At 47.0% G+C, this 27,695-nt stretch overlaps 2 protein-coding genes across 2 annotated transcripts; one reads left to right on the top strand and one right to left on the bottom strand.

Moving 5' to 3' along the window:
* Positions 1–3,599: 3,599 nt before the first annotated feature.
* LOC122377925 lies at positions 3,600–4,760 on the bottom strand. The gene has a single exon (XM_043358541.1). The coding sequence runs from the start codon at positions 4,758–4,760 to the stop codon at positions 3,600–3,602; it is 1,161 nt and encodes a 386-aa protein (XP_043214476.1).
* Positions 4,761–4,821: 61 nt separating this feature from the next.
* LOC122377921 lies at positions 4,822–7,057 on the top strand. The gene is made up of 2 exons (XM_043358527.1): positions 4,822–4,847; positions 5,797–7,057. The coding sequence occupies exons 1-2, from the start codon at positions 4,822–4,824 to the stop codon at positions 7,055–7,057; spliced, it is 1,287 nt and encodes a 428-aa protein (XP_043214462.1).
* Positions 7,058–27,695: the final 20,638 nt, after the last annotated feature.

The following is a 27,695-nucleotide window of genomic DNA, read 5'->3' as shown; positions in this document are numbered from 1 at the left end:
GAGCGGGAGGCTAGACAGGGAGAGAGGACTCAGGAGGGAGAGAGACGTGATGATGTTCCAATTGGTGTGGACAGCTCGAGGGGAACTAACAACCGTGATAGACCACCTTCTGATGAGAGTATGAGGGACCGCATCGGGGTGGTTAATCTGTCTGATAGACATCTCACAGATGCAGAGCTGTCTCTTCTGGGTAAAGGGCTTTCTTTTGTGCCGACCAAACGCCAGACAGTAGCACAGCTAGTGTCTGAGTTGAAGGAGTGGGAGCGCCTGATGAGGCTCAGAGAATACTGGGACGGGGAGATAGGAGAACGGCAGAGTGGGCAGGCTGATATAGACGCGCGTTATAAAGAGTCAAGGTGGACACCACCGAAAGGGAGGGACCAGTGGCTAGACTTATACATTGAGGAAGTATCCACTGGTATCGTGAGAGGACTGAAAAAGAAAGGTAGGTCAAATCTCACTCAGGCCGAGAACGATGCTTTGCTCTCTCTGGTGAACGATGAGTCCATTGTTATAAGGCCAGCTGACAAGGGATCGTCCTTTGTGGTGATGAATACTAGCGACTACATCTCGAAGCTGGCGGGTGAAATTGAGGAGGGAGATGGATATGACAGGACCAACGGTGACATAACCCCTTCAGTAACGAAAAAGGTTACCAAACTCGCTGCTAAGATGGAGGGAAAAGGGTACATTGGCAAACATCAAAAGAAATACTTAATACCTCCAAGACCCACTCCGGGGGCCCTACAGGGTAACCCCAAGATTCATAAGGGTGGGGCCCCGATGAGAGCAGTAGTAAGCGGGAGGGGACATGCCACGGAAAGGATGGCAGAGATGGCAGAGAGCCATCTCACAGAGCACGTGGAGGCCCAAGCATCATACATCAGGGATACTACAGATTTCCTTGCAAAATTACGGGACCTAGGGCAGCCGGTAACAGGAAGGGGTGGAGGCAAACCACTACTTTTTTGTATGGACGTAGCGAAGTTATACCCCAGCGTCCCGAGAGATGAGGGAGTAGCCGCGTGCCGAGAGGCTTTAGACCAGAGGAAAACAGCTAAAATTCCCACGGAAGAGCTCCTTGAAGTCATACAGTTAGTTTTAGATAATAACAATTTCCAGCTGGGAGGGGATAACAACTATATTCAGACCGAAGGAACGGCTATCGGCTCAAAATTGGGAAGGAACTTTGCATGTACCTATATGGGTGCATGGGAGAAAACTCTACTGGAAAGGGCGTCCAACCAGCCAGACCGGTGGTACCGTTTCATCGACGACATATGGGGAATCTGGACCCACGGGGAAGAATCACTAAAATCCTTTCATCACCTAGCGAACCTAATTCATCCAAATATACAAGTAGACTTACGATTTTCGGATACAAAAATAGAGTTTTTAGATGTGGAGGTGTTACTGAGCGAACTGGGCTATATCACAACAAATTTGCATATCAAGCCGACCGATGCTCAGGCATACCTCCACTACACCTCAGACCACCCACCATGCGTCAAGAGGGCTATCCCCAGGGGACTGGGAGTGAGATTGAAACGGATCTGCTCAGATGAGAAAGCTTACAGGTATCACAGGGACCGACTGGCAAACAGGCTGAAGGAGAGAGGGTACCCTGGGAATGAGGTCAGTTCCGAGCTAGCGAGGGTGGACCAGATTGATAGGGGTGGTTTACTTGTCAGCAGGGATAGCAAACAGAAGAGTACGGACAGGGTTCCAATGGTGATAACCTTTAGCAGCTTCCTCCCAGACGTAAGAGCTATCATGAAAAAGAACAGGCATATCTTGAGGAAATCTGACAGGTTAAAAAGTATTTTCAAGAGAGATTCAATGGTAGCTTACAAGAGGGGAAGCAACCTAAAGGATCTACTAGTGCATAAGAAAACGAGGAGGGCACTTGCAACCCGGGGAAGGCAGGACTGTGGAGGCGATTGCGTTATCTGCAAAGCCTTCTACGAAGGAGAATCTGTCCCTGGAGCACAGGGACCTGTGCACTACGATAGAACTATTGGTTGCAAAACTTCAAATTTAGTGTATGGGATCTGGTGTGAAAAGTGCAAGAAGGTGGTTTATGTAGGACAGACGGGAGACACTATATACAGGAGGGTTCAGAACCATCTCTCATCAATTAGGTGCAACAGAGTTGGGAGAATCCCGGTTAACAGGCACTTTACAGTGGAAGGGCACACAGAGGGAGACTTCAAAGTCGTTGGACTAGAGAGAACCTGGGGTAACTCAGAGGACCGTAGAAAATTTAGAGAGATGAGATGGGTGGGGTTACTGGGAACACAGAGGGACAGTGAGGGAGAGAATGTAAGAAGGGAGGGTTAGGTATACTCTAACCGGCTGCCCGGTGCAGGTACGTTTTGGTCCGACGTCGCAGTCTTCCATGGGTGACTGTGGGGACGTGTCTAGGTTTGGCGCGTCCCCGCAGTCACCCATCTTAGGTTGCACCGTTGGGTACGTGGGGCCTTGCAATGTACGGCCGGCTTTAGAGGACAGTGATTGACGTCTTACCTCTCGAAGATGCCTCTAATTTGTGCCGCTACTAGATAGTACGTAGAGGGCCTGTTGTAGCCCGCTCCAGCACCGTTTTCGCCAAATGTTTACTCTGTGGCTAAAGTATGTAATCGGATCGCTAAGGCAGTTTATCGCATTATTCCGTTTCGAAACAGTTCGCTATAGTACTTAGAAACGTCAGATCGAGGGCTCTTGTCAGGTATTCTGGTGCCTGCCTGACAAGTAGGCTGTGCCGCAGAGCACGGGTGTACTGCGGGCTGTCTGTCGACTGTGTGATTTGCGCCCGTTGACTGTACCGACGATGGTGCGGTAAATTAATGATATATCCACCGTATTTTATTGCGGATGCATAGGGCTAGGTGGGGTAGTTTGCACCTGGTGGATACAGCCGAAATTGAATTTCCAGGAAACCGGAGGACCATGCTTGTTTGTGCTCGTTGTGTGTAGATGTGTATTTTGCGATTCGCCTTGTTTTGTCTTTGCTGCGCCAGAAGCAGATATGGCTTGCCAGAGTTAACTTCTGAGGCAGACTTTAGCAATAAAAAGTCGAAACGTCACTTATTAGTTTGTTCGCTATATATATATATATATATATATATATATATATATATATATATATATATATATATATTAGTGTAAGCTGGAAGCAGATTATTCTTATGGCAATGCTCATTAAATGATAACGCAGCTTTTCCGTTTATAAGCTTACGGTTTATGGACTCTAGTGCTCTTATAGCTTTCTTATTGCTTTCAACATGTTCAAAAAGGATATTACCCAAGCTCATAATGGTTCACAAAAGTATTATTTCCATTAAATTGACCTTATAGTTCGACGCGTTTCGTATATTCCCTATACATTTTCAAGAACAAAGGTCATGTCACACATTTCGGTCAAATCAGTTCGTTTGAATTAATCCACCGCGAGATAGTCGCTCGTGATAAATCGCAAAAGACATTTCTGAAGAAACTGGATATGCTTATAGAAAATGAATTAAACGAGTTACATCAACATTAACGAATTGCATCCATCCATCCAGGTAAGCGCAGCTTTCTAGTGGGCGACACGTGACCTAGGTCAGGCGCCGACCCTCATACAACTGCAGGGTTCCTCGGGCGTTTATCTGCCGATTAATGGCTGGGTCCTTTTCCCTGATCATGATGGCCTCGAGAGCCGCCAGTCGTCGCCAGTCCGATGCTCTCGCCAGAATGGAGGTGTTGTCCACGATTTCCGGTCTGGTCAGTAGGGTTTGGTGTTCAGTCTGGGTGTGTTGCTGCGGTCCTCCGCTCTGAAGGTGCATAGTTAGGCGCGGGGACAGAGTCGTGGTGGTGAGGCCGATATAGCCACTTGAAGGGAGGAGCGCACAGTCTCCTTTGTTGCATTTGAAGTGGTATACCAGGTTGCTCTGTTTTAGGGGTGACTTGTCATTGGCCATGTTGTTCTTCATGATGAGTGATGTCGTTGTGGGACTCTGATAGTAGATGGAGATTTTGATGCGGTCTTCTGGATGAACGGGCTTGCAGTTGCGCCGTATGATGTTCTTGAGCGCCGACTCTTCTGCTCGATAGCCGCTGGTCATCTGGCTCTTGTAGTAGAGGCTGATGACGTTGCCTTCATTTGATGTTGTCTGTGATCCTTTGGTGATGTGGTTGTTGACGATAGATTGTATTTGTTGGTCGATGGTGGTCAAGTCATAGTTATTATTGACCAGGACCTGTTTTATCCGCTGCAGCTCTTGGTGGACCAGTGGCCAGCTGGAACAGTGCCTGAGGGCTCGGTGGACATACGCCCTCACCACGCCGTCCTTGTAGCGCTGAGGGCACTCACTTCCACCGTTCAGGCATCTCTCGTTGTCCGTCGGCTTGCGGTAGACACTGGTGGTGAAGTTGCCACTCTCAGCATCGATGGACACATCAAGGAAGCTGATCCTATTGGCTACACTCTCCTCAACAGTGAAGCTGAGGCCGGAGACCTCCTCCAGTCGTGCCTTCAGTCGCTGCAGTGATGACATGTCACTGACTTCCACCAGGATGTCATCGACATATCGGCAGTACAGGTTTGGTTTCACACGGCTTTCACTGAGGACTTCGTTCTCAACTGCCGACATGAACGCCTGGGCGAATAGCACGCCGAGCGGCGAGCCCATGGCGATGCCGTCCTTCTGGTAATAGAGTTGACCTTGCGGGCAGCGGAACGGCGCCTTAGTGGTGCAGAGGCGGAGCATAGCACGCATGACTGGCTCTGGGATGTCGGGTGCTGGCAGATCGACACTGTTGTAGAGGTAGTTGGAGATGATGTTGATCGTGCGCTCCACCGGGACGTTGGTGAAGAGGCTGCAGACATCAAGTGATGCTAGAGTTCCGTGTCTGGTCCTGTTTTTCAGCAAATCGATGAACTCAGCAGATGATTTGAGCGAGTACGTGGCAGGGATGAATGGGCTGATGATCTTGTTCAGCTCCTTGGCAAGTTTGTATGTAGGAAGAGGTATCTGCGATATTATAGGCCGAAGGGGATTTCCCTGCTTGTGGGTCTTTACGTTGCCGTAGAAATACCCCGGCTGATATTCACCCGTTATCTTGTCGAATTTGAAAGTTTTGCTCGCCTTATTTGAAGCACTGATCAGGTCGTTTGCGCTCCTCTTCAATTGGTCTACAGGGTTCCTGGATATCTTTTGAAACTTGCTCTGGTCGCTTAAGATATCTGCCGTTTTCTTGTGGTAGTCCGTGGCACGAAGTCCGAAGCACGAAGCACAGAGCAGGGCGGGGCCGATCATCGCTGGACCCTAGACTGAAACGAGCTGCTACTGAGCTACGCAACAATGACTCTATTGTTGTTAGGAGGGCGGACAAGTCCCAGATGTTTGTAATATTGGACTCCACGGACTACCACAAGAAAACGGCAGATATCTTAAGCGACCAGAGCAAGTTTCAAAAGATATCCAGGAACCCTGTAGACCAATTGAAGAGGAGCGCAAACGACCTGATCAGTGCTTCAAATAAGGCGAGCAAAACTTTCAAATTCGACAAGATAACGGGTGAATATCAGCCGGGGTATTTCTACGGCAACGTAAAGACCCACAAGCAGGGAAATCCCCTTCGGCCTATAATATCGCAGATACCTCTTCCTACATACAAACTTGCCAAGGAGCTGAACAAGATCATCAGCCCATTCATCCCTGCCACGTACTCGCTCAAATCATCTGCTGAGTTCATCGATTTGCTGAAAAACAGGACCAGACACGGAACTCTAGCATCACTTGATGTCTGCAGCCTCTTCACCAACGTCCCGGTGGAGCGCACGATCAACATCATCTCCAACTACCTCTACAACAGTGTCGATCTGCCAGCACCCGACATCCCAGAGCCAGTCATGCGTGCTATGCTCCGCCTCTGCACCACTAAGGCGCCGTTCCGCTGCCCGCAAGGTCAACTCTATTACCAGAAGGACGGCATCGCCATGGGCTCGCCGCTCGGCGTGCTATTCGCCCAGGCGTTCATGTCGGCAGTTGAGAACGAAGTCCTCAGTGAAAGCCGTGTGAAACCAAACCTGTACTGCCGATATGTCGATGACATCCTGGTGGAAGTCAGTGACATGTCATCACTGCAGCGACTGAAGGCACGACTGGAGGAGGTCTCCGGCCTCAGCTTCACTGTTGAGGAGAGTGTAGCCAATAGGATCAGCTTCCTTGATGTGTCCATCGATGCTGAGAGTGGCAACTTCACCACCAGTGTCTACCGCAAGCCGACGGACAACGAGAGATGCCTGAACGGTGGAAGTGAGTGCCCTCAGCGCTACAAGGACGGCGTGGTGAGGGCGTATGTCCACCGAGCCCTCAGGCACTGTTCCAGCTGGCCACTGGTCCACCAAGAGCTGCAGCGGATAAAACAGGTCCTGGTCAATAATAACTATGACTTGACCACCATCGACCAACAAATACAATCTATCGTCAACAACCACATCACCAAAGGATCACAGACAACATCAAATGAAGGCAACGTCATCAGCCTCTACTACAAGAGCCAGATGACCAGCGGCTATCGAGCAGAAGAGTCGGCGCTCAAGAACATCATACGGCGCAACTGCAAGCCCGTTCATCCAGAAGACCGCATCAAAATCTCCATCTACTATCAGAGTCCCACAACGACATCACTCATCATGAAGAACAACATGGCCAATGACAAGTCACCCCTAAAACAGAGCAACCTGGTATACCACTTCAAATGCAACAAAGGAGACTGTGCGCTCCTCCCTTCAAGTGGCTATATCGGCCTCACCACCACGACTCTGTCCCGGCGCCTAACTATGCACCTTCAGAGCGGAGGACCGCAGCAACACACCCAGACTGAACACCAAACCCTACTGACCAGACGGGAAATCGTGGACAACACCTCCATTCTGGCGAGAGCATCGGACTGGCGACGACTGGCGGCTCTCGAGGCCATCATGATCAGGGAAAAGGACCCAGCCATCAATCGGCAGATAAACGCCCGAGGAACCCTGCAGTTGTATGAGGGTCGGCGCCTGACCTAGGTCACGTGTCGCCCACTAGAAAGCTGCGCTTACCTGGATGGATGGATGCAATTCGTTAATGTTGATGTAACTCGTTTAATTCATTTTCTATAAGCATATCCAGTTTCTTCAGAAATGTCTTTTGCGATTTATCACGAGCGACTATCTCGCGGTGGATTAATTCAAACGAACTGATTTGACCGAAATGTGTGACATGACCTTTGTTCTTGAAAATGTATAGGGAATATACGAAACGCGTCGAACTATAAGGTCAATTTAATGGAAATAATACTTTTGTTAACCATTATGAGCTTGGGTAATATCCTTTTTGAACATGTTGAAAGCAATAAGAAAGCTATAAGAGCACTAGAGTCCATAAACCGTAAGCTTATAAACGGAAAAGCTGCGTTATCATTTAATGAGCATTGCCATATATATATATATATATATATATATATATATATATATATATATATATATATATATATATATATATATATATATATATATAGTTAACAGACCAATGCCGATAATAAAATAGAGAACAGACTCGTTTGTGACGTTTCGATATATGTATATGCTTATATCTTCGTCAGAATAATAAATCGGCGTATCGTTCACACTTTTCGACAATCATATACATATACATATACGAAAGCATATACATATATCGAAACGTCACAAACGAGTCTGTTCTCTCTCTCTCTCTCTATATATATATATATATATATATATATATATATATATATATATATATATATATATATATATATATATACATACATATTGTGCTTTTAATCGAGGTGTTAAACGCCACTTAACGCTTCGTGAAGAGTTACAAAGACATTAACCCTCGCCCTGGCAGGGGGGGGTCGATGCGACCCCCCTAAGGTTTTTCGAAGATAGCGTAAAAACGGCGGCGCGCAGCGCCGCCAAATTTGGCACAGCCTATGGGGCAACCTTTTTACATATGACCTGAAAATTTCAGGTCCGGGCGACTTTGGGTCAGCCGTACAATTGTAGTTAGGTACAATTGGACTAGTTTGGCGGCAACGGAATCATGGCACGTGATTCCATGGCACGTGACGCCACCAAATTGCAGACACAACTTGGGGCATTCATTTGACACGTGTCCTGTGAGTTTTGAGTTCCACAGCTTTCAGGTCAGGTCACCATGTCACAAAAACCGTTGCATTGTCAAATTGGCACTAATAATACACAATCTTTTCACTTCTTAATTCGTTAAGTGCTTGCTGAATGTAAGGCATTTAAATCGTTTAATTGCTTTTGAATGACCTCCTTACAGAATATACATTTCATTCATGTATTTTTTCATTTAGATGAATTTTCGGCCACCGGCCATGATCACATCAATGCCAAAATATAAGAATATTCGAAGACAAAATACAAAGTAGGTACAAGTCGAATCATCGTCAGTTTCTACTTCTCTATACTTTTTGCATGATAAGAATGACAGGCACTTTCACACTTCGTAATGGGTACACTCGAAGTAATCGTAACATTCGCACAAATTTGTATTAGAAACATGAAAAACCAGTCAACATCATCCTACCACTATAAAGTTAGCATTTTGCTTTCCGTTATACACATTTGGCACAAAATGCATATGGAATTAATGACTTATGAATGTGCGTAGTAGCGATGTCAATCGGATACCAACTTTTTGGTATACCGATACCAAACCGATACCAACTTGGTATTTGGTATTTCAATCGTAATGTGTTTGGTATTTTGTTGGTATCATAAGCCCTTACTAATGTATAAGAGGCTAATAAATCGGTAAAAAGTTGGTATTTCCCTCAGTTTCCCAAGTTGGTTTGGTTTCGGTATTTTCCCGTGGTTTTGGTTGGTATTTGGTTTGGTATCGGTGTTCCGATTTTCCGTAATTGACATCACTAGTGCGTAGGCATGATGTCAGTGGCGAGTGTTAACAGCTACAAAATGTGCCAAGAAGATTTGTTTCGGTTGAGAACCGGTCTGTGTTTGCGAATTTGGATGGATGCACATGTTTTTCTGTGTGGATGGTCATTTGTCTTTTGCAGGATTTCTATCGATAAAAGTGTGTTCCCTGATGTGTCAGGATACTCCTGATGAGTGCCGTTAAAATGATCTCCGATGGGGGCGTATCCGGTGTTTTGTTTTTAGCGTTTCTAAGGTGTTCGTTGAAACGCAGCTGGTGGGTCTTTTTGTCTATCCTGCGTATGCGACATCCTCCCCCCTATACCTTGCAGAGCGTACATGTGATTTTGTAGACTACTCCAGGAGTTAATAATTAACCTTTAAGGCCAGATTCGCAAGCATGACATGTATGTACGTGTGCGAGACGGGCATTGTGGCTGAGAGAAAGCTGACCGAGTTAGAGCGCCTTTGAGAGTTTGAGTGTTACGCCATGCTACGCGTACGTTTAAGCCTGACTTTCTAACGATGGATTTTACTTTGTGGCGTTTACAGCTTCATCAATGTAAGGAAGGGTTAAGTATCCGTCCAGAGAGTCGGGGTCTATTTTACGTCGAGAGGGTTGCCTTCCTACATCAGAGTCCCCCCCCCCCCTATAGGTTTGTGCGACCTCTCTGTGTAGTCGTCACACGAGCTGTTTCCGGTAGCCGTTGGCTCCAAATAAGTCCTGTATTTTTTGACAGGAGCGGGAAGAGGCGGCTGTATCAGAGGACACTCGCATAGCCCGCAGGAACTCTTGAACGTATTACAGTTGTAATGTGACGATTATTTCATAAATATGCAAGATATTACAACAAAAATTACCCGACGTTTCGTTTATTATAACTTTTTCAAGGGTAACATTACCCTTGAAAAAGTTATAATAAACGAAACGTCGGGTAATTTTTGTTGTAATATCTTGCATATTTATGAAATAAACGTATTACAGCCTTTTTCGTGGCCATTGAATGTGATGAGGTTTGGTGAATGATGATGCCTGAATGATTGGGCTTGATATACAGTTCTGTTGAATATTTGAAATTGTTATCTACCGTTACTAGTGTGTCCAGAAAGGCTACTTTACCAGAAGAGAAGCTGTCCTCAAGAGTGAATTTGATTGTTGGATGAATTGAATTGAGATAGTCAATGAAACTCAGAAGGTTCTCGCGACCGTGTGTCCACACTCCTATGCAGTCGTCAATGTACATACCTGCCATAGAAATCTGGTTTTAGAGACGCGTTTCTGATGGCGGTCTGCTCGAAGTGGTGCATGAAGATGATGGCCACAGGAGGGGCCACTTTGTTCCCCATGGCGATCCCCACTTGCTGTTTGTAGTGGTCGTCATCGAATCTGAAGGTGTTGTTCTCCAGAACGTGAGTCAGAAGTCGTGTGACGTCCTCCGTGGATAGACCGCACAGGTCGATATCATCTTCATGTTCCGCTAAAAGCTCGGCGACAGCAGATACAGCATCATTGAGAGGGATGCTGCCGTACAAGTTTGTCACATCAATGCTGAAAAGTATGGCGTCTTGCGGCAGCTACTGCTCTGGGTACTGCTCTCGTAGTCGGCGAAGATACTCATCTGTGTTTTTTAGATGAGCAGGTATCTTGTCGAGAAGTTGGTTTAAGATTCGCTCTAGTAGCCAAGACGTTTTTTTTTCAGTGGGACCACCGCAACTGGAAATGATAGGTCTTAGAGGGAGTCTCCCTGCCATCAACAGGACGGCCACCATGGGCTCCGTTCTTCAGCGGCTCATGGTGCTACACAGGTCGGACCAGGTGGGTGACAGCACGTGATCGCCTGAGGCGGTGGGGGGTATAAATATTTTCGTCATTAAATGCTCAATGCAATCGCTGCGACTTTTTACAAGACCTTCTTCTCGTCGTTGTTCCTTGCTTTCAACGACTGGTCCCCGAGTGATGATTATCCTCTCGCAAGATAGGATGAATGGAGCTAGCAATTAAGCCCAAAAAATACATCGAAAATGTTGCAAAACACTTCTTTTGAAGGAGATGAATTGAATGGTTTTGGAGCCTCACGAAACATGTTTCAGATATGACGCGTAAAACAAACTGACGCATAAAGACTGTGTTCAAAAGTGTGAGCGGCAGCTCCGCAAGCACTTGTTGACAAATGAAAATCGTAGGTACTGCTCGGTCGCCATAGCAACAAGTAAGCGTCACAAATTTCGAACACTATCTGAGTGCGCCAAGTTCGACTACATCGAGGACGATGGGTGATGGTTGCCAGCTGATTAAATTAATGAAACGCGAATAAATTCAATATTTGTTTGAGATTACGAGTAAAATCTGTTTGTTAATTTCAAATATCATTGAATTAGTTTTTGAATATTAAATAACTACAAACGACTCTGTGCAAGGAATAAATCAAGACTTATGAAAATCGTGAGTAGGGTTGGGAAAAGCAGAAAAAGGATCACATGACTGGCGTCCCAACCTTATCTGTAAGAATCTTAGGTCGGACAGCGTTTTATGGGAGACAATGCCCCTTCTCATTGGTCTGCCTGATCTTATATGTGGTGCCAGGAGCATTTTTCCAATATCAGGGCGAATGAGACAGGGCTAGGGAACAGCCCTGAGCTAAATCCAATCGAATTGCTCCGGGAAATTGTGCAGCAGGAGCATGACAGGACAAAACCTCCCAGCGACCCAGGGCAGCTCGAAAAGGCGGTCAATGGGACTTGAGGAAACATCAGCCCTTAGCATCTCTAGAACTTTGTGCCTAGCATACCTGCTGGTAGTGGTGTCTCACGCTATGCCCATCTTCATGGAGAATAGATTGACCGGTGTGTGAATCTGTCCCATTACTTTTACTGAGAGGAAGGGACGATTCGTAAGGTATCACAACTTTTGACGCACCCTATAGAGAGACTTTCCGCTCGGTACGGCCGGAAAGGAGCCGCCGTGACGGTCACGGCGGACGGTCCAGGCTCCAGACTCCCCGGATAGACAGACGGTCCCGATTTTCAGGCGGAAAGGCGGCCCCTCCTGCAGCCAGGCAGACGGACAGACGGCCCCGTTCCGGGCAGCCGGTCCAATCTAGAGCCGCGGACGGACGGGCCCTAGGCCCTGCCCTGCCGAGCAGACGCCCTCCCCTCCCGAGCTTACGATCCGAGCAGCCCGGAGATTTTCCGATCCGAACTACCATCGACGGTCGGCTCAGGCGCCGCGGCCCGGCATGCCTTTCAATGAGCCCGGCCGCATACTGACGTGCTGCTGCAGGGTAGCCCGCCTGACGTGCTGCAGGGTAGCCCGCCTGACGTGCTGCAGGATAGCCCGCCTGACGTGCTGCAGGGTAGCCCGCCTGACGTGCTGCAGGGTAGCCCGCCTGACGTGCTGCAGGGTAGCCCGCCTGACGTGCTGCAGGGTAGCCCGCCTGACGTGCTGCAGGGTAGCCCGCCTTAGGTGCTGGGGTGGTGGCGGCCGACTAGCCCGCGCCGGGCCGCCTATTCCCAAACAGTATCACACGACTATTCCGACCAACAAGCGCAATCTCTTGGGCGACGTCACAATGATGTCGTATGATGATTTATATGACACCAGCACGCGCCACGCATCTATTGAGATTAAAGGGACCCTCCCACCTTAACATTAGATTTGAGTTGAGATAGCCAAAATGGGGTCCCTGGCTCACAATTACCGGTTTCGGCACTCACAACATCGAGAAATGCCTTAAATCGGAAATATTGAATTTCAAAATTGCAGCATTTTGATTCAGAGGGGCTAATGCATAGGAATACCCCTCTGAATGTGTGACGTCAGCGCAGATATCTAACGATTTTTAAATATTTGACTAAAACGTTTTGTAGCACGCGGTGGTATATGCTACGTTGCGCGCAACAAATGCCGCACTTTTAAATAAAGTCGCTAGGAACAGCGGAGATCCCAAAAAGTAAACAAAAGTAAAAGTCTAATATCTTGAAAACCGGTGAATATTTTTCGATGAAATTTGGTAGATATTCGTTTTCGCTCTTTCTGAACCGAGCGACATCACTTTCATGCCAATTCATAAACTTTTTTGAAGGTGGGAGGGTCCCTTTAAGTTGAATGAATAGCCGTTTTCACGACGCACCAAATTGTTTTCACGACAGGCGAATTTGTCAAAATTGACCAAATCTGCACCACATCTCTTTTAGAACAGTTATCTTCAGACCAAGTATTTAACCTGCGCCCTGATGGGGGCATTTTGCCCCCCCCCCCTGTGGTTTTTCTTAAATAGCGAGAAAACGGCGGCGCGCAGCGATTTTGGGTACCTTACCGGGCATCAATTTGACACCTTCACACAAAGTTTCAAGTCACAGGTCACCTCAGGTCAGGAGTTATTGAGGTCAAACTGAGGTCATGTTCGAGCAAAAATGAGCAAAAAACATGACATCTTGAAACGCTCACCAATTCTACAGTTAACAAGCAATTTTAAAGTTCTTTATGTGGTTGTGTAGAGAAAAGACGGCGCTACAAAACTGCTATCTCGGATTTTCGAAATTTTGGGATTTTGACCCCCAAAAATAAAAAAATTGATTTTTTTAGAATAACTAAAAAAAAAATCCAAAAAAAATCGAATTTCGAAAAAACCGGAATACATGTGATAGTCCCTGCGCTCTTCGATATACATACCAAATTTTAGATCGATACCTCTTTTTTTTTGGCCAAGTTATAGCGAAAAAACTGTTAAAAATTGATGACGTCAAGTTTTTGAACTCAATTTTTAGCAATTCTAGACCTCGTAGCGCAAAACGGAGACCACCATTGAACTCCCCGTGACGAGCTGCATCGAATCAATACCCATTTTATGCAAAAATATCAACTTTGAAATTTGACCTAATTTGACCTGACCTTGACCTGACCTTGACCTGACCTTGACCTGACCTTGACCAAAACGTGACCTAAGCTGGCCCTAAAGTCTGTCTGACCCAGGGCCTCGCCTAACATGTTAACTGGTGGGCCAAATGGCCCACCAGTGACCCGAAATGGCCCACCAGCCTCAAAGATTTGGCCCACCAGTAATTTTCCAAAAAATCTAAGTTTTCACATTTTTCACATTTCAAATTGAATTAGCAGATCTTATCGTACATTTTCAGGCTATAAAGTACCCATCGGTGAAACATATTCTTGTGAAAAAACTTCAACCTATTGTTTGCAATATCCTCTTGGGGTGAAAAGTGGACTAAACTACCCGGAAATTAAAAATAAAATCCACCACCTACGTCTTTGCTGTATGTTTTTAACTTCGATTTCCTGATGTGACGTCACAGTCAAATTGCTGCCATAATTGCTGTATAAAGAACAGACCAGAGGCCTCTTGCACCAAAATCCTCTTGCACCAATGCTCGGATTATTTTGCATCGTATGCCCAGTCCGAGTCTCAAATGTAACAATTAACGTGCAAAATTTAGCAAGCACATGTAGCATTATGTATTGGGCTATTGCAAACAAATTTACCACCGTTAGATTAGCTTATTCTGAAGCCGGTTTTTCGATTTTACCTAGCTAGGTAGTTTGGTGCAAGAGGCCTCAGTTCAGACGGTCGGGGATAAGCCTGCGAGCGATCTCAGACGGCTCGCCGATAGACATGACGATAGCCAGAGTCAAAGTAGAGGTAGAGTGTCGGCGACTTCCAGCCGATTTAAGTCTGCAAGCGATATTATGCGTCTTCACGACCGGTATGATGCTTGCAGTCACACATCTGACCAGTCGGACGAATTTCGAACCGTTCACAGTCAGCGTTCCAAAAATTTCTCATTTGGGCTGAAGATGACACTCAAGAATAAAAATGGATAATTTTCCACTCTCACATTTTGGTTGGCTAGAATTTTCCACTCATACACCCAAGAGAAATCTGAAGTATGGGACACTGTTCACCAGAAGTGTACATAACTTATTTTTTTTTTAAAGAAAATATTAGGGTTGCGCAGTGCACTTGGGCTTTTGAGTCAATTATTTTCCATGCGACACCAATAGGCTTAATGATCATTTTCAGAGATGTTGGGGTTGCTGCTACAACCCCCTTTTGGGGTTCCTGCTACAACCCACTTTATATATAAAGTTGCACTCGTGCTGTTCACAATTCCTCCCGATCCACCCGACAACGCCCGATCCCGTCCGACTGCTTCCGAATCTCCGACTAGTCGGCGATACCGAGTCGGCGAGCGATCCACTCAGGGCTCGCTGATTTTCAACATCCGACCGGCCGTAAGTTATCGTCCAAAGTTTTATAATCTGCGTCAATATTTTGTGCATACGTGTGCGATTTTATGTGCACCGCCGGAGTATCACCACTGAGAGGGTTGTGGATCCCTACCATGTCCCTACTCTCACCTCTCTCTGAAGAGTCGGGGGGGGGGGGGTCGAGCCCCGTTTTTACATTTTTTAAATGCCATCCTGACGTTTTTTTTTGCAGAATAAAGTGGCCGAAATCTGGGGAGAAATCGAAAATTGGGGGGGGGGGGGGGGCTATGGCTATGAAGGTCAGTCCATGTCGCTGCCCAAGTGGCCCACCAGTCAAAATTCCTTAGCCGAGGCCCTGGTCTGACCCACATAATCGCATTTGTCATGTAAAATGGACCATAAAACATGTATCACACGACACTTTCATATTGTGACCCCCCCCCCAGTGACCTGACCTCTGTGACCTGACCTGGTATCAGTGACCTCAAATAGCAAAATATGTGTTTGAAGAACATTTCTCCATCGATGATTTTCAATGAAATGCATTTTACTCGATTTTACAACGCATTTCTTGAAATGCCTGTAAACGGTGAAAATTCAACCTTTGACCTGACCTGTGACGTCATCGGTTTGACCGAGGTCAATGAAATTGGGTCACAAGGTAGTTCCCCGCTGGGGCTATCCAACACCGTTTACCGCTTGTCGCTATGTTGCGTGGTTCTCGAGATCTGAGGGGGGGGGGGCAAAATGCCCCCCCCCATCAGACCGCGTTGCTCGGCAGACCCCATCTGGGCGCGGGTTAAATATTGCAGTGTTTCAATCGTCACCTGGCCCACTAGAAATCCTGAAAAAAATCAGAATTTTTGGAACAGCCGTTTTTCGAGCATCAAGTTGTACTGATCTCAGGCAGCTTTTGCCAAATTGTCAGGGAACTCAGATCTGTTTTTCAATAGAAAAACACAATTCAAAAGAATACTGTTTTAACTATTGACAACAAACCTTCGGTTATTTTTCGGTGAAATTTGGTAGATATTCGTTTTTCCTCTTTCTGAACCGAGCGACATCACTTTCATGCCAATTCATTAACTTTTTTGAAGGTGGGAGGGTCCCTTTAACAGGTACTTGCATGACCATTAAAGGTAAGCTTCAAATTTGACCGAGGAAGGTCACGCTGGTTACAAATCAACGCGTCATGACTGGGCAAACAGTTTGGTACCATTTACAAGTCTTTAGCACCATCATATCGCTATTTATTGGCTAAAAACTATTGATGAAGTCACGTGACCTTAGATGACCCTTCCCGGTGCCCTTGTCAGTAAATGGCACCTGGGTCATTACAGATCAGATAATGTGTCATAATCCTGAAAGAATTGGGTGGTTTTGACTCGTTTACCCTAGGCAGGGCGCATTTCAATATTTTTTTCCATAAGCTTGTAATGTAAAGATCACGACTTTAACCTCACCTCAGGTCACAGATATAAAAGTTCTGAGATATACAAATTACACATACTGGTACTGTAATGAAGACCCGAGGAGAGAAAAACACTCTGTGAAAAACTCTAGCTCTGACGTGATTGCAAACTTTTCTGATGTGGGGTCAACAAACCCACTCTGGTGACCTGACCTGAGCTGACCCGGCATTTTGCTGAAATGCGCGCAATGAATATGTGGGAAAGGTCACGAAGCATTAGCTGAATATCTTGCGGCGTTTGGCAATTGCACATGCACAAGAACAATCTGAACGGGGGCCGAAAAGCCCCCTCCCCCGTCGGAATATTGTTTGTTTGTTTTGTTGGGTTAGGCGCTTTCGGTCAATTGTGACCATTTCAGAGCCGGAAGGATGATAGGATATAGGGGGAGACATTGGTCTGGGCAGGCACCCTAGTGAGTCGCCGGGGCTGAGCCCGTCCAGAGGACAGGCCACCCAGCCCCAAGGCACTCACTGCATCCGGCTACGGGGTGCGCTCCCTCGGGAGCAGCGGTGCCGCTCCAAGGGAGCAGCCCGCATGAGATAAAGTTGCCTGTCCAGCCTGGAGGAGGGTTGCGGCGTGGAGGAGAAGGATTTCAGTATCCTGAGGATAGAAGCACGGAACGGTGCCGTCGGAATAGGATTAAACCTAACGACTATGTAAATCGCCCTGTGTTGCTTTCTCCAGCTTGGCCAGGACCAGTCAGCTCTGTTGTCCAGTTGCTAGCGACCTCTATATTATCCTGCCTTGCATGGATAGGATGGTACTATCAACCTAGGTGTCGCCAGCGTGAGATAGTTCCCCTACCGACGACTTCCCACGCTCGGGAGCTACCTGAGCGTGGAAACAGGGGCATGGGCGCCGTACCGGGGGGACAGGGGACGCGTCACGCGTCCCCCACTCTCAGAATGGAAGGGGGACGTCCCCCCAACTCATTATTATCCTACTCGAAATTTGAATGTTCAAAATCATTCCAATTTCTTTCGGTTTTGTCAGGTCAGAAATGTTAAGCATAAAAAATACTGGTACGTACCGTAAAGTGGGGCTATTTGAGACAGTAAGGTAGTGGTTTAGTAAAATCGCTGTAAATTGAAAACCGTTTGATATTTCTTATCAATTTTTGTTCAGGGTGATGTGGAATTTAACGATGAATTCCATGGATAAGGGTTTTTGAAAAATTTGAAAAGCTTTGAAAGAAGTTTGGCATGAAACGAGAAATACAGAAAAAACACAATTTAAGTTATACGAAAGTACCCCTACCTGCAGCTTAACATGATTGAAGGTTTACAAACCTTGCAGCGGAATCTATCGTAACCATCGTTTTACTTATGGGCTAAGCACATTTTTTCATGAAAACATTGAATATTGTTAACCTTCGCCCCAGTGGAGTCGCGTGGTGGCAGCTGAGCTGAGCGGACGTGCGGTGGCCCGCTCCGCTTCTCCGGTGGCGTGACCGGGCGGAGCCCTGTGTGTTCCGGAGCCGTAAAACGGTCGGCACGAGTGAGGATAGCGGGCAGTGATCAGTGAAAACGTGAGAGCGACAGTAATGACGAAGCGTAGTAAAAGACGGCATGAGTCCGGGACACCACAGAAGGATGAAGGTGAGGCCGCACTGTCTGATGCTGTGACAGATTTAAAAACTTTTATTGAAACAAAAACAAGTGAGGCCGTGGTCGAAATCAAAAGAACGTTAGATCAGCGAGTGGCAAGCATCGAAGAATCTTTAAACTTTGCATATGAATCCATAACTGCAACTTCAAATAAGACAAGCGTCGTTGAGAAAAAGGTGGACGAGGTCAGTGGCGAGTTAGAGCAGCTGAAGCTCCGTGTGGCACAGTTGGAGCATGAAAGAGAGGAGGGAGAAAGGATCAGCAGGATGCCGCTGCTTATTTTCTCAGGTCAAGATCTTCGTCTGCCTGAAAACGATGAAAGACTGATGACGGTAGTCGTTGCGGTGATTGACCGGCTCCTGGAAATAGACGTTCACCCGGGGCAGATTATCAGCGTAAGCCGTCTGCCCAGAGACAGACTTCTCGTGAGGTTTGCGAACAGTGAGAAGGGGTCTTTGAGAGACCTAGTGTTCAGGTCAAAAGGAAGGCTGAAGGGGCACAAAATTTACATAAATGAGAGCCTCACTCCACGAAGGCAAGAGGCCTTCAATATGCTCCTGCAGCTCCGAAAACAAGGCCTCTTGTCCACTGTGATGTCACGCGGAGGAGAGATCTTCACCGCAAAGGAAAAGGGCGCAAGACTTATCAAAATAAAAAACAAGAACGATGCTGAAGTTAAGCTAAACCTGCCCCTGGAACAGGATAGCGGTCTACCTCCTGTGCGCCCCCTCGGTGCCGCCCCTGACGCCGCCTCTGCTCGCGCCGGTGGCCCGGTGCCACCCCTCGGTACGGGGTCGGCCGCCGCGGCGGCGCGCGGTGCTGGGGAGAGAGAGGCTGGGACGCCGGGCTCGGCGCCGGTGCAGAGCATGGAGGTGGCTGACAGCGGGCCGGCTCGCGCCGCGGGGACCGTCGGAGCCCCGTGCCTGGCGCCGCCTCTGATCGGGCAGCTCGACCCATGCCCTCCGGCTGATCTGCGTGGTGGCGGTGAGGTGGTGACCGGGGCGGCGGCGGCGTGCATCGTGGGACGGGCTGGCGGTGGCCCCGACTCGGGGCGCGGGTCTCATTCTCAGCGGCCGATTCCGCCCCGGGCGCAGCTGGCGCGTCCTGACGGTGTGGAGAACGGACTTGAGGAGCGTGCGGGACAGGGAATGGGGCCGGAGCGGATGTCTGCTGGTGGATGCGGAAATCTGGAGTCTCCGCCGCGGCCCCGAGCGCGGGCGGGAGTAGGGGAGGCGGGGCGTGGGCGGTCTCCCGGCGGGGAACGGAGACACCATGGGCCTCGACCCGCCAGCGTTCCGGCAAGACAGGGGAGTGGGGATAACATGGGAGTAGTGGGGGAGCAGGGGCGACATCTGCCGCCGACCGGGAGAAACTCTGGTGGTGGCGGCGCAGGGACAGGGACGGACTCGGCCGAGAGTACGTTGGGGGAGCGGGCTGTCTCTCGTGAAGGTGGACTTAGTGGGATGCGAGACATCCGCTCATACTGGAATTGACAGACAAGTGTAAAAATGGGGCATATTTTGTCGTGGTTTGTGGGGTACCTGTCCCTGTCGACCCATATGGGGGAGGGTATGATCAGTAGGGCAGGAGTGTGTGGTAAAATGCATTGCATACAATGTGTTCGGAGAAGCAGGGAGGGTTCCAACCACTTAGATATGGAGTATGATCTTGTATCCATGAGTTTGACGTTCGTTCATTTGGTTACGAATGTGTGTTCAATGTGTATGTGGATGGTTGGGAGGGAGTGGGGAGTGGAGTCGGAGTGTATGTACAGGTATGATAGGCTCGGGCCTCGGTGTCCTTGTGTTTGTGCAAAGGGGCATGTTCGCCATGCTCGCAAGGACGACAGTAGTCCACCCAGGTTTATTAATCTTAAACTCTCTAGATAAGTGAAATTACATTTGCCTCGTTTAATTGTAGAGGGTTAGGAAATTTCAAAAAACGGAAGGATGTATTCGCGTACTTACGCAAGCTTAATGTCAACATTTATCTTCTTCAAGATATTCACTGTAGAAAGATTGGCATTCCCTATTTTAGAAATTCTTGGGGAACAGATGTTGTTGTGGCGCCATACACGAGCAACGCTCGAGGAGTGGCTCTCCTCACAAAGAACGTAGATACACAGTTTGAAAAACAATACATTAGTGAGGATGGAAATGTCATTGTTAGTAGGGTAAAAGTAAATGCTTCATTTGATATGTGCTTGGTTAATGTGTACGGACCAAACAGTGACGACCCCAATTTCTATCGCTCATTGTTAGCTCATATAGATGACTGTGTTGGGGACGACAACTTACCAATCATCATAGGGGGTGATTTCAACTTGACATTATCCCAAGAAAAAGACAACTATAACTACCAGAGAGCTAATAATATCAGGGCCCGAGAAGCTGTAAAACAGCTCATGGCCCAAAAAGACCTCGTAGATATCTATAGAGTCAGAAACCCCGTGAGTAAAAGGTTCACATGGAGAGTAGGAAACCCGGTTATAAAGCAAGCCAGACTGGATATGTTCCTGATCAGTAGTTCATTACAAGGATATGTAGTGAATTGTGATATCCAGCCAGGATATCGATCCGATCATTCACTGGTAGTGTTACAAATCGATGTCGTTGGACAGAGCAGAGGAAGGGGATTATTTAAGTTTAACGCGTCATTACTCAAAGATAGCGAGTATGTAGACTCTGTCAAAAAGAACATAATTGCTGTTGCGCAAGAATATGCATTGCCAGTGTACCAAATTGAGTACGTGAGACAGAATCCAGACAAAGTTCAGTTTACAATAGAACCTGCGCTCTTCTTCGAAACGTTGCTCATGACCATAAGAAGAGAAACGATAACTTTTGGGATTAGAAAACAGCGAGCAATTAGAGAAGAAGAGGAAAAATTGCTAAGGGAAATTGAGGAGCTTACTAAGGAAGTTGATGCTTTGGGAGAGCGGGAGTCAATGAACAACTTACAACTACTCCAATCAAGGCTAGAAGAGATGAGGGAACACAAATTAAGCGGGTGCCTTATTAGATCAAGGGCTCTGTGGAGAAACAATGCAGAAAAACCAACGAAGTATTTCTTAACTTTAGAAAAGAGAAGGTATGAAGCGAAGCGAATATCGCAGCTTGAGACAGAACAAGGGATAAAAAGAGATCAATTTGATATTTTGAGCGCTTTCCAAAAGCACTATCAAAGAAAATTTCGTGGTAACGATGGCCCGGCTACTGATGAAAACTTTGAAGGGTACCTATCTGGGCTCATGATTAAGCAAATTTCTAGCGAGGACAAATTGAATCTTGCGGAGCCAATAAGCATAGAGGAAATTGAGAAGACTTTGATTAACATGAAAAACGGTACATCACCTGGTAGTGACGGTTTCCCGGTAGAATTTTACAAATTCTTTTGGAAGGAGTTGAAGTGCTTTTTCAAAGCTATGTGCGAGGATTGTTGGAAGAAAGGGACACTCCCGCACACTATGAAAGAGGGCATTATTGTACTTATCCCAAAGCCAAATAAACCGCGAGATCAGATTAAATCTTATAGGCCAATCACTTTACTCAATGTATGCTATAAGCTGATCTCAGGATCAATAGCGAATAGGCTCAAAGGAGTTTTGAATAAACTGATCGGAGCACATCAAACAGGCTTTTTGAAGAAAAGGTTCATAGGAGATAACATTAGAATGATCTATGACACCATACAAACGATGAATGATGAGAAACTTAGCGGAATACTCATCAGTTTAGACATTGAGGCAGCTTTTGATTCTGTGAATTGGAGTTTTCTCCGGGAGATAATGAAAAAACAAGACATTCCCGCTAATATAATACGTTGGTTCAATGCTTTGTACGTTGGATCAACAGCACGAGTGGCTTACAATGGGCATCTTTCTGGCGAAATTAAACTAAGCAGATCGTGTAGACAGGGCGATGCCTTGAGCTGCTATCTATTTCTTTTGGTGATGGAAATTTTGGCGAACAAGATCATTCAGAATCGTGAGATCAAAGGCGTGAAACTAGGTAACAGAGAGCACAAAATATCAATGTACGCCGATGATACTGTGTGTTTATTACACCCTGATGAAAATAGCTTAAGAGCACTGTTTCAAGAGCTTGGTTGGTTTGCCAAGTACTCTGGACTTCGCCCAAACCTAGAGAAGACTAAAGCAATGTGGATTGGCGAAGCGTTCAGAAATAAGGAATACCTAGAAAGGAAAGTTTCATTAGATTGGTGTCAATCAGTTAAAATTCTAGGAGTAACATTCGAAAATGTTCTCTGCAAGGTTATAAAGGCATATGATGACAAAATCAATGACGTCGCAAGAGAAATAGGAAGATGGAAATACCGCAATATATCGTTACAAGGTAGGGTTACAATTATAAAAACTCTCCTGCTTTCAAAAGTCAGTTATCTGTTTCTGTCAATTCCCAGACCTACAACAGCTGTGCTGAAGAGTCTTAAGAAAATGCTATTTGGCTTTCTGTGGAATGGAAAGAATGATAAGATAAACCGGTTAACAACGGTCAAAAGTACTTTGAAGGGGGGTGTTGGCATGGTTGACCTGGACTCTTATATATCGGCATTAAAGATTAGCTGGATTAAGAGAGCAATAATAAATCCCGATGTTTGGGGCGAAATTGTAGAAAAAGAAATGCGAAAAATAGGATTTACCTGGGGTTTAGGAGCAGAAGCGATTAGGAAGAAAACAAATGGACTTCGAAATCAGTTCTGGAAAGAAGTAATGCTGGCTCTAGCAGATCTCCGAGATAGTTACCGAATGGAAGATGATGACATTACTCGAAGTAATATCTTCTTTTCCGACTTCACAAAGTTTAAGTGCACTTGGGTTAGGAGATGGTACGAAAGTGGCATAAGGACTTTAAATGATCTTTTGAAGTCTAACAGCATGTTGATGACTTTTGATGAGTTTAACCAGACTTATCGTGTAGGGGCAAATTTTCTTGACTTTTCTGCTTTAATTAGTAGTCTTCCCAATCATTGGGTTACATCACAGGACAGGCACAAGGTGGAACAGCCAATTGTTGATCCGGTCATTGGCTTTATTTTAAGCCCAGAAACTCGAGTCATTAATGCGTACAATGTCCTAGTAAGAAAGAAAACTGAATGCCAAAACAACAAATGGGAGGCGAAATGGGAAAGCGAGTTCCCTGCCTTAAATTGGAGTGAAATTTATTTAACGTTAAAAGAAACCCCAATGCAGTACAGAAGTACGAAATATAAAATAATTACTCGTATACTAGCGACAAACAGCTTGTTAAAAATGATGAACATCAGGAACTCAGATGAATGTGAATATTGTGGGCAACTAGATGACATTCAACACAGAGTCTGGTTCTGTCCGAGAGCCAAAGGCCTATGGACTGAGTTGAAAGCGTGGTTTAGAGGCAAGCAACTTGGTTTTCTAGCTGAAAAAATCGCATTACAAAAGGTAATTTTGGGAATAACGGATGATGCATTGGCAAATCACTGTGTAAGTGCTGCAGTGCACATCATTTGTTCAAAAAGAGTACCATCAATTTCGGCTTTAATTGCAATCCTGAAAGCAGACAAGGACAGTGAGAAGTATAATGCCAAAATTAATAATAAGAACAATGAGCACGATAGAAAGTGGGCCCCTCTCGGACTGTCGTTCCGTAACACTGTGGAGATGGAGCACCGCCACCAGTAGCAGCTCCGAACGTGGATTGTTATGTATTTGTGTACGTCGCTGTATGTGTATGGTTATGGTGTACGTACGTCAGCCTCCGTGTGAGCACAATGTGCTCCCGGACCATCCGCAGCTGACTGATCGGCATTGGTGATGGACTGTGTATTGTGCTGCCCCCGCCCCTAACCCATCCGGGCTAACCCGTGACCGGCCCTGCACAACGGCCCTAGCACGCTGCATGCAGGGTCGGTCCGCCGGCCGCTCGGCCGGGGCGCCGGACTGCGCGATGGCGTCCCGCTCGGGCGGTCGGCGTGATAGGGGCGCTGCCCCTGCGAGTGTTTGCCTATGCGTTTTTATATCCATACGCCATTATTAAGCAGGGCAGCGCGGGCGGGGGCGGGCGGCCCGTCTGGAGCGCCGGGGGGGGGGGGGGACGGTATCCTACACCTCTCCCCGGCCAGGGAGGTGTCTCTTATTAGCTCTCCCTGGGGCTGGGGCGGCAATGGCCTGAAAGTGTCGTCCCGGCCCGTCCAGACGGGCGGGTATTCTCATTATACGTCATGTTTTAATAGTGTTGCTGATGCTTTCTCAGTGTGTGAACATTTTGTGAATAAAAAAAAAGAGAGAGAAAAAAAAAAACCTTCGCCCCAGTGGGGGGGGGGGGGCATATGTTACCACCCTGTCGCGTTTTTTTGCGTGTGAATAAAAAACCGTGGCCGCGCCGCTTGGGGTAGCTTTTTGTACATCAATTTTGGACAAGGTGTGAAATTTTTGACCCCAGGTCATGTCAGGTTAGGTCACCAGGTCAAGTTAACTGACCATGCCTAAAAAAGTTTGCAATCATGTCCAGTCTGCAGTGTTTGTCAGAAAGGTGGTAAACTTGGTGGATTGCATGATAATATGGACGCCTATAATTTGTATATCTCGGATTTTTTTTTATATCCGTGACCTAAGGTCAGGCCAGTGGCGTGACCTTACCATTATAAGTCAATGGATAAAAATGAAAATGCCTCTAGATCCGTGTGTACGCATAGGAACAGGCCAAATATCTCAGAATCACAATGATTTGGACCACCCGTGACGACCATGGTGTCATTTTTTTGCTGATAGTCTCTAGAAAGGTCATCCGAGGTCATTTAAGGCCACAAACAAATTTTTGCCAATAACTCTCGATCGGAAAGAGATATGACGCTGGGGATGGCTTCATTGAGTTTGTCTTGTCGAGACGCATCGACTGATATGCGACATGACCTTTTCCGGTCAGGTCATGACCTTGACCTGAGGTCAAATTTTCAAGTTGACCTTTCAAGGTCAAATTATAGTTCATTCGACGCGTCTCGGCGAGAGGAACACGATTCTGGCAATAGCAATGTCGTGGCTTTTATTGAAGTCACACCAAAAAGTAAGTGTGCCGGAGTCAACGGCTCTTCATCACTGGAGGTAAGGGGGCGTAGGTTCAGATGGAACGCTAACTCGTATAGAGTAACCGCCAGCACTTCGAAGGAAAGATGGCATTGATGTAGCGTAATTTTCAGACATTTTTTAGTGATCCCTATCATCCTTTCCCAAAAGCCTCCCCACCAAGGGGTAGCCTCAGGCAGGGTTGTGCTTGACTCATGAGTCAAGTCAGAGATTTGACTCAACTGACTCAGATGAGTCAGGTTTGAGTCGAGTCGTATAAAATGTTGAGCTGTTGAGTTGAGTCAGAGTTGAGTCAGACAAAAATATTAAGGTGTTGAGTTGAGTCAGAGTTGAGTCAGTAAAATAACTTTTGACATTGAGTTGAGTCAAAAACATTTAGGAACACGAGTCAGCTGACTCTAGAAACAATATATAAGCTTTCCATTCTCCCCCGCATAACAACTTAGGCCTGGCCCTGCTGCCGGAATTTTTTTCATCCCCCCCCGCTCAACAACTTTTTTATCTGAGTCAATTTTGAGTCAACACACTTGACTCAACAAAAATTGAGTCAAGTTTGAGTCAACTCATATTTTCATTGAGCCGCTTGAGTCATGAGTCGAGTCAAAGGAAAAAAAATCCCCCAAAGTGTTGTCGCAAAGGGCCAGCTAAATATCGCGCAAGTGACTTCTCCAGAAAAGGGGAAGACAACTACTGTGGTGCGATAGGCGTTATCACAAGTGTATTCGCGGCCATTGGGGCGACGTAAGAAAAGAAGAAAACAACTGGCCCCAAGAACTTTAAATCATCAGTTAGCATGCACCTTTTCCTTGATATGTAGAGAATTTACCATTAATTGTTAGAGAAAATTGCATTTAAAATCTTCCATTTATGTTTTTTTCATCGTTTGCACAGTATGTTCTTTTACTAAGCTAGAAACACTAATTAGAAATAGTTCCCGCATCATCAAGAACAATAGGGAAGGCTTGAAGTGAATGCAATAATCTAAACGGTTTTGTAATCCATGTGAAGACACTTCTAAAATTGCCTGTAGAAATATTAAAGGCAAAAGTTCAACTTTTTCACAAGACGGATGGCTATAAACCTATTCAACGTGTGACAACTCAGCCGGTATTTCGTCGCCTACAGCCCAGCTTTCCCTAGTGACCGATAGAGGCGCTGCTATTGATGTCCGCCCGTGCCGCCTAACGGGGGTGCGTGAGCGCATCAGGCAATGCCGTGCCCCCTATTATGATATTCGGAGGAAGGAAACGCCGCAACCCAGCACTCACACAGGATGCGCCGCAGGGCACGATCGGCGCCGTGAGCCAGAATGGCTGGGCGAACAGCGAGCTGTTCGTGGAGTGGCTCAGGCATTTCGTCGACCACGCTGGACCCACACAGGAGCGTCGATCGCTACTTATCATGGACAACCATAGCAGCCACATCTCGCTAGATGTGATTGCGACAGCGCGCAAGAGCGGAGTGGACATCGTGAGCATTCCTCCCCACTTCTCCCATGCCGTCCACCCTTTGGATGTAACCGTGTACGGATCGCTGAAGAAGGCTTGGGCGCGACAGATAAAGTACTTTCATGACACGCATCCAGGTCGGCACATCACTGACATGGACATTGGAAAGCTCTTCTCAAAGGCATACGACGCAGGGGGTTACGGTTCTATGCTGCCACATAGGGAGGGCTCAGTAGACAGATGACGTCACGGGGTGTCAAGGTTTTGTCGATTTTTAAGACTGCTGTGCAGTAAATTATCTTTTTTAGGCTCCAAGGGAGCCTAAAGGTCAATATCAAACTGCCTTACAGTATAAAATCCTCGGAAGATAAATATTGGCGAAAATTGGTAGACACCCGCTAACGTCATCTGTCAATGTCACCGATGTAAACAAACGGCTAACCATTCTACCTCCTATATACGGCCTTGATACGACGTCTTTAGAAACCAAGAGATCATCAGGAACGGGTTTGAGGCAGCCGGGATCTATCCGTGCAACCCTCTTGGAGGATCTCCGTCACTTCAATCATCACGCCGTGGTCGAGCGGTGCTCTGAGAGTGACGAGTCAGAAAGCGGAGATGCGGGACCAGCACGCAGTCATGAAGCCTGCCTTCTGACGCCCAAGGACTAGTGCCGTCAACTTGCACCGAGGCCGAGGGAGCGGCGCCGTCTACCAGCGCCGAGGGAGCGGCGCCGTCTACGAGTACCAGCGCCAAGGGAGCGGCGCCGTCTACCAGCGCCGAGGGAGCGGCGCCGTCTACCAGCGCCGAGGGAGCGGCGCCGTCTACCAGCGTCAGGGGAGCGGCGCCGTCTACCAGCGCCGAGGGAGCGGCGCCGTCTACCAGCGCCGAGGGAGCGGCGCCGTCTA

The sequence above is a fragment of the Amphibalanus amphitrite genome, unplaced genomic scaffold, assembly GCF_019059575.1.
Source record: "Amphibalanus amphitrite isolate SeventyFive unplaced genomic scaffold, NRLGWU_Aamphi_draft 000006F_arrow, whole genome shotgun sequence".
NCBI lineage: Eukaryota > Metazoa > Arthropoda > Thecostraca > Balanomorpha > Balanidae > Amphibalanus > Amphibalanus amphitrite.
The sequence above is the reverse complement of the archived record's forward strand: the minus strand, read 5'-3'. Positions and strand labels throughout refer to the sequence as shown.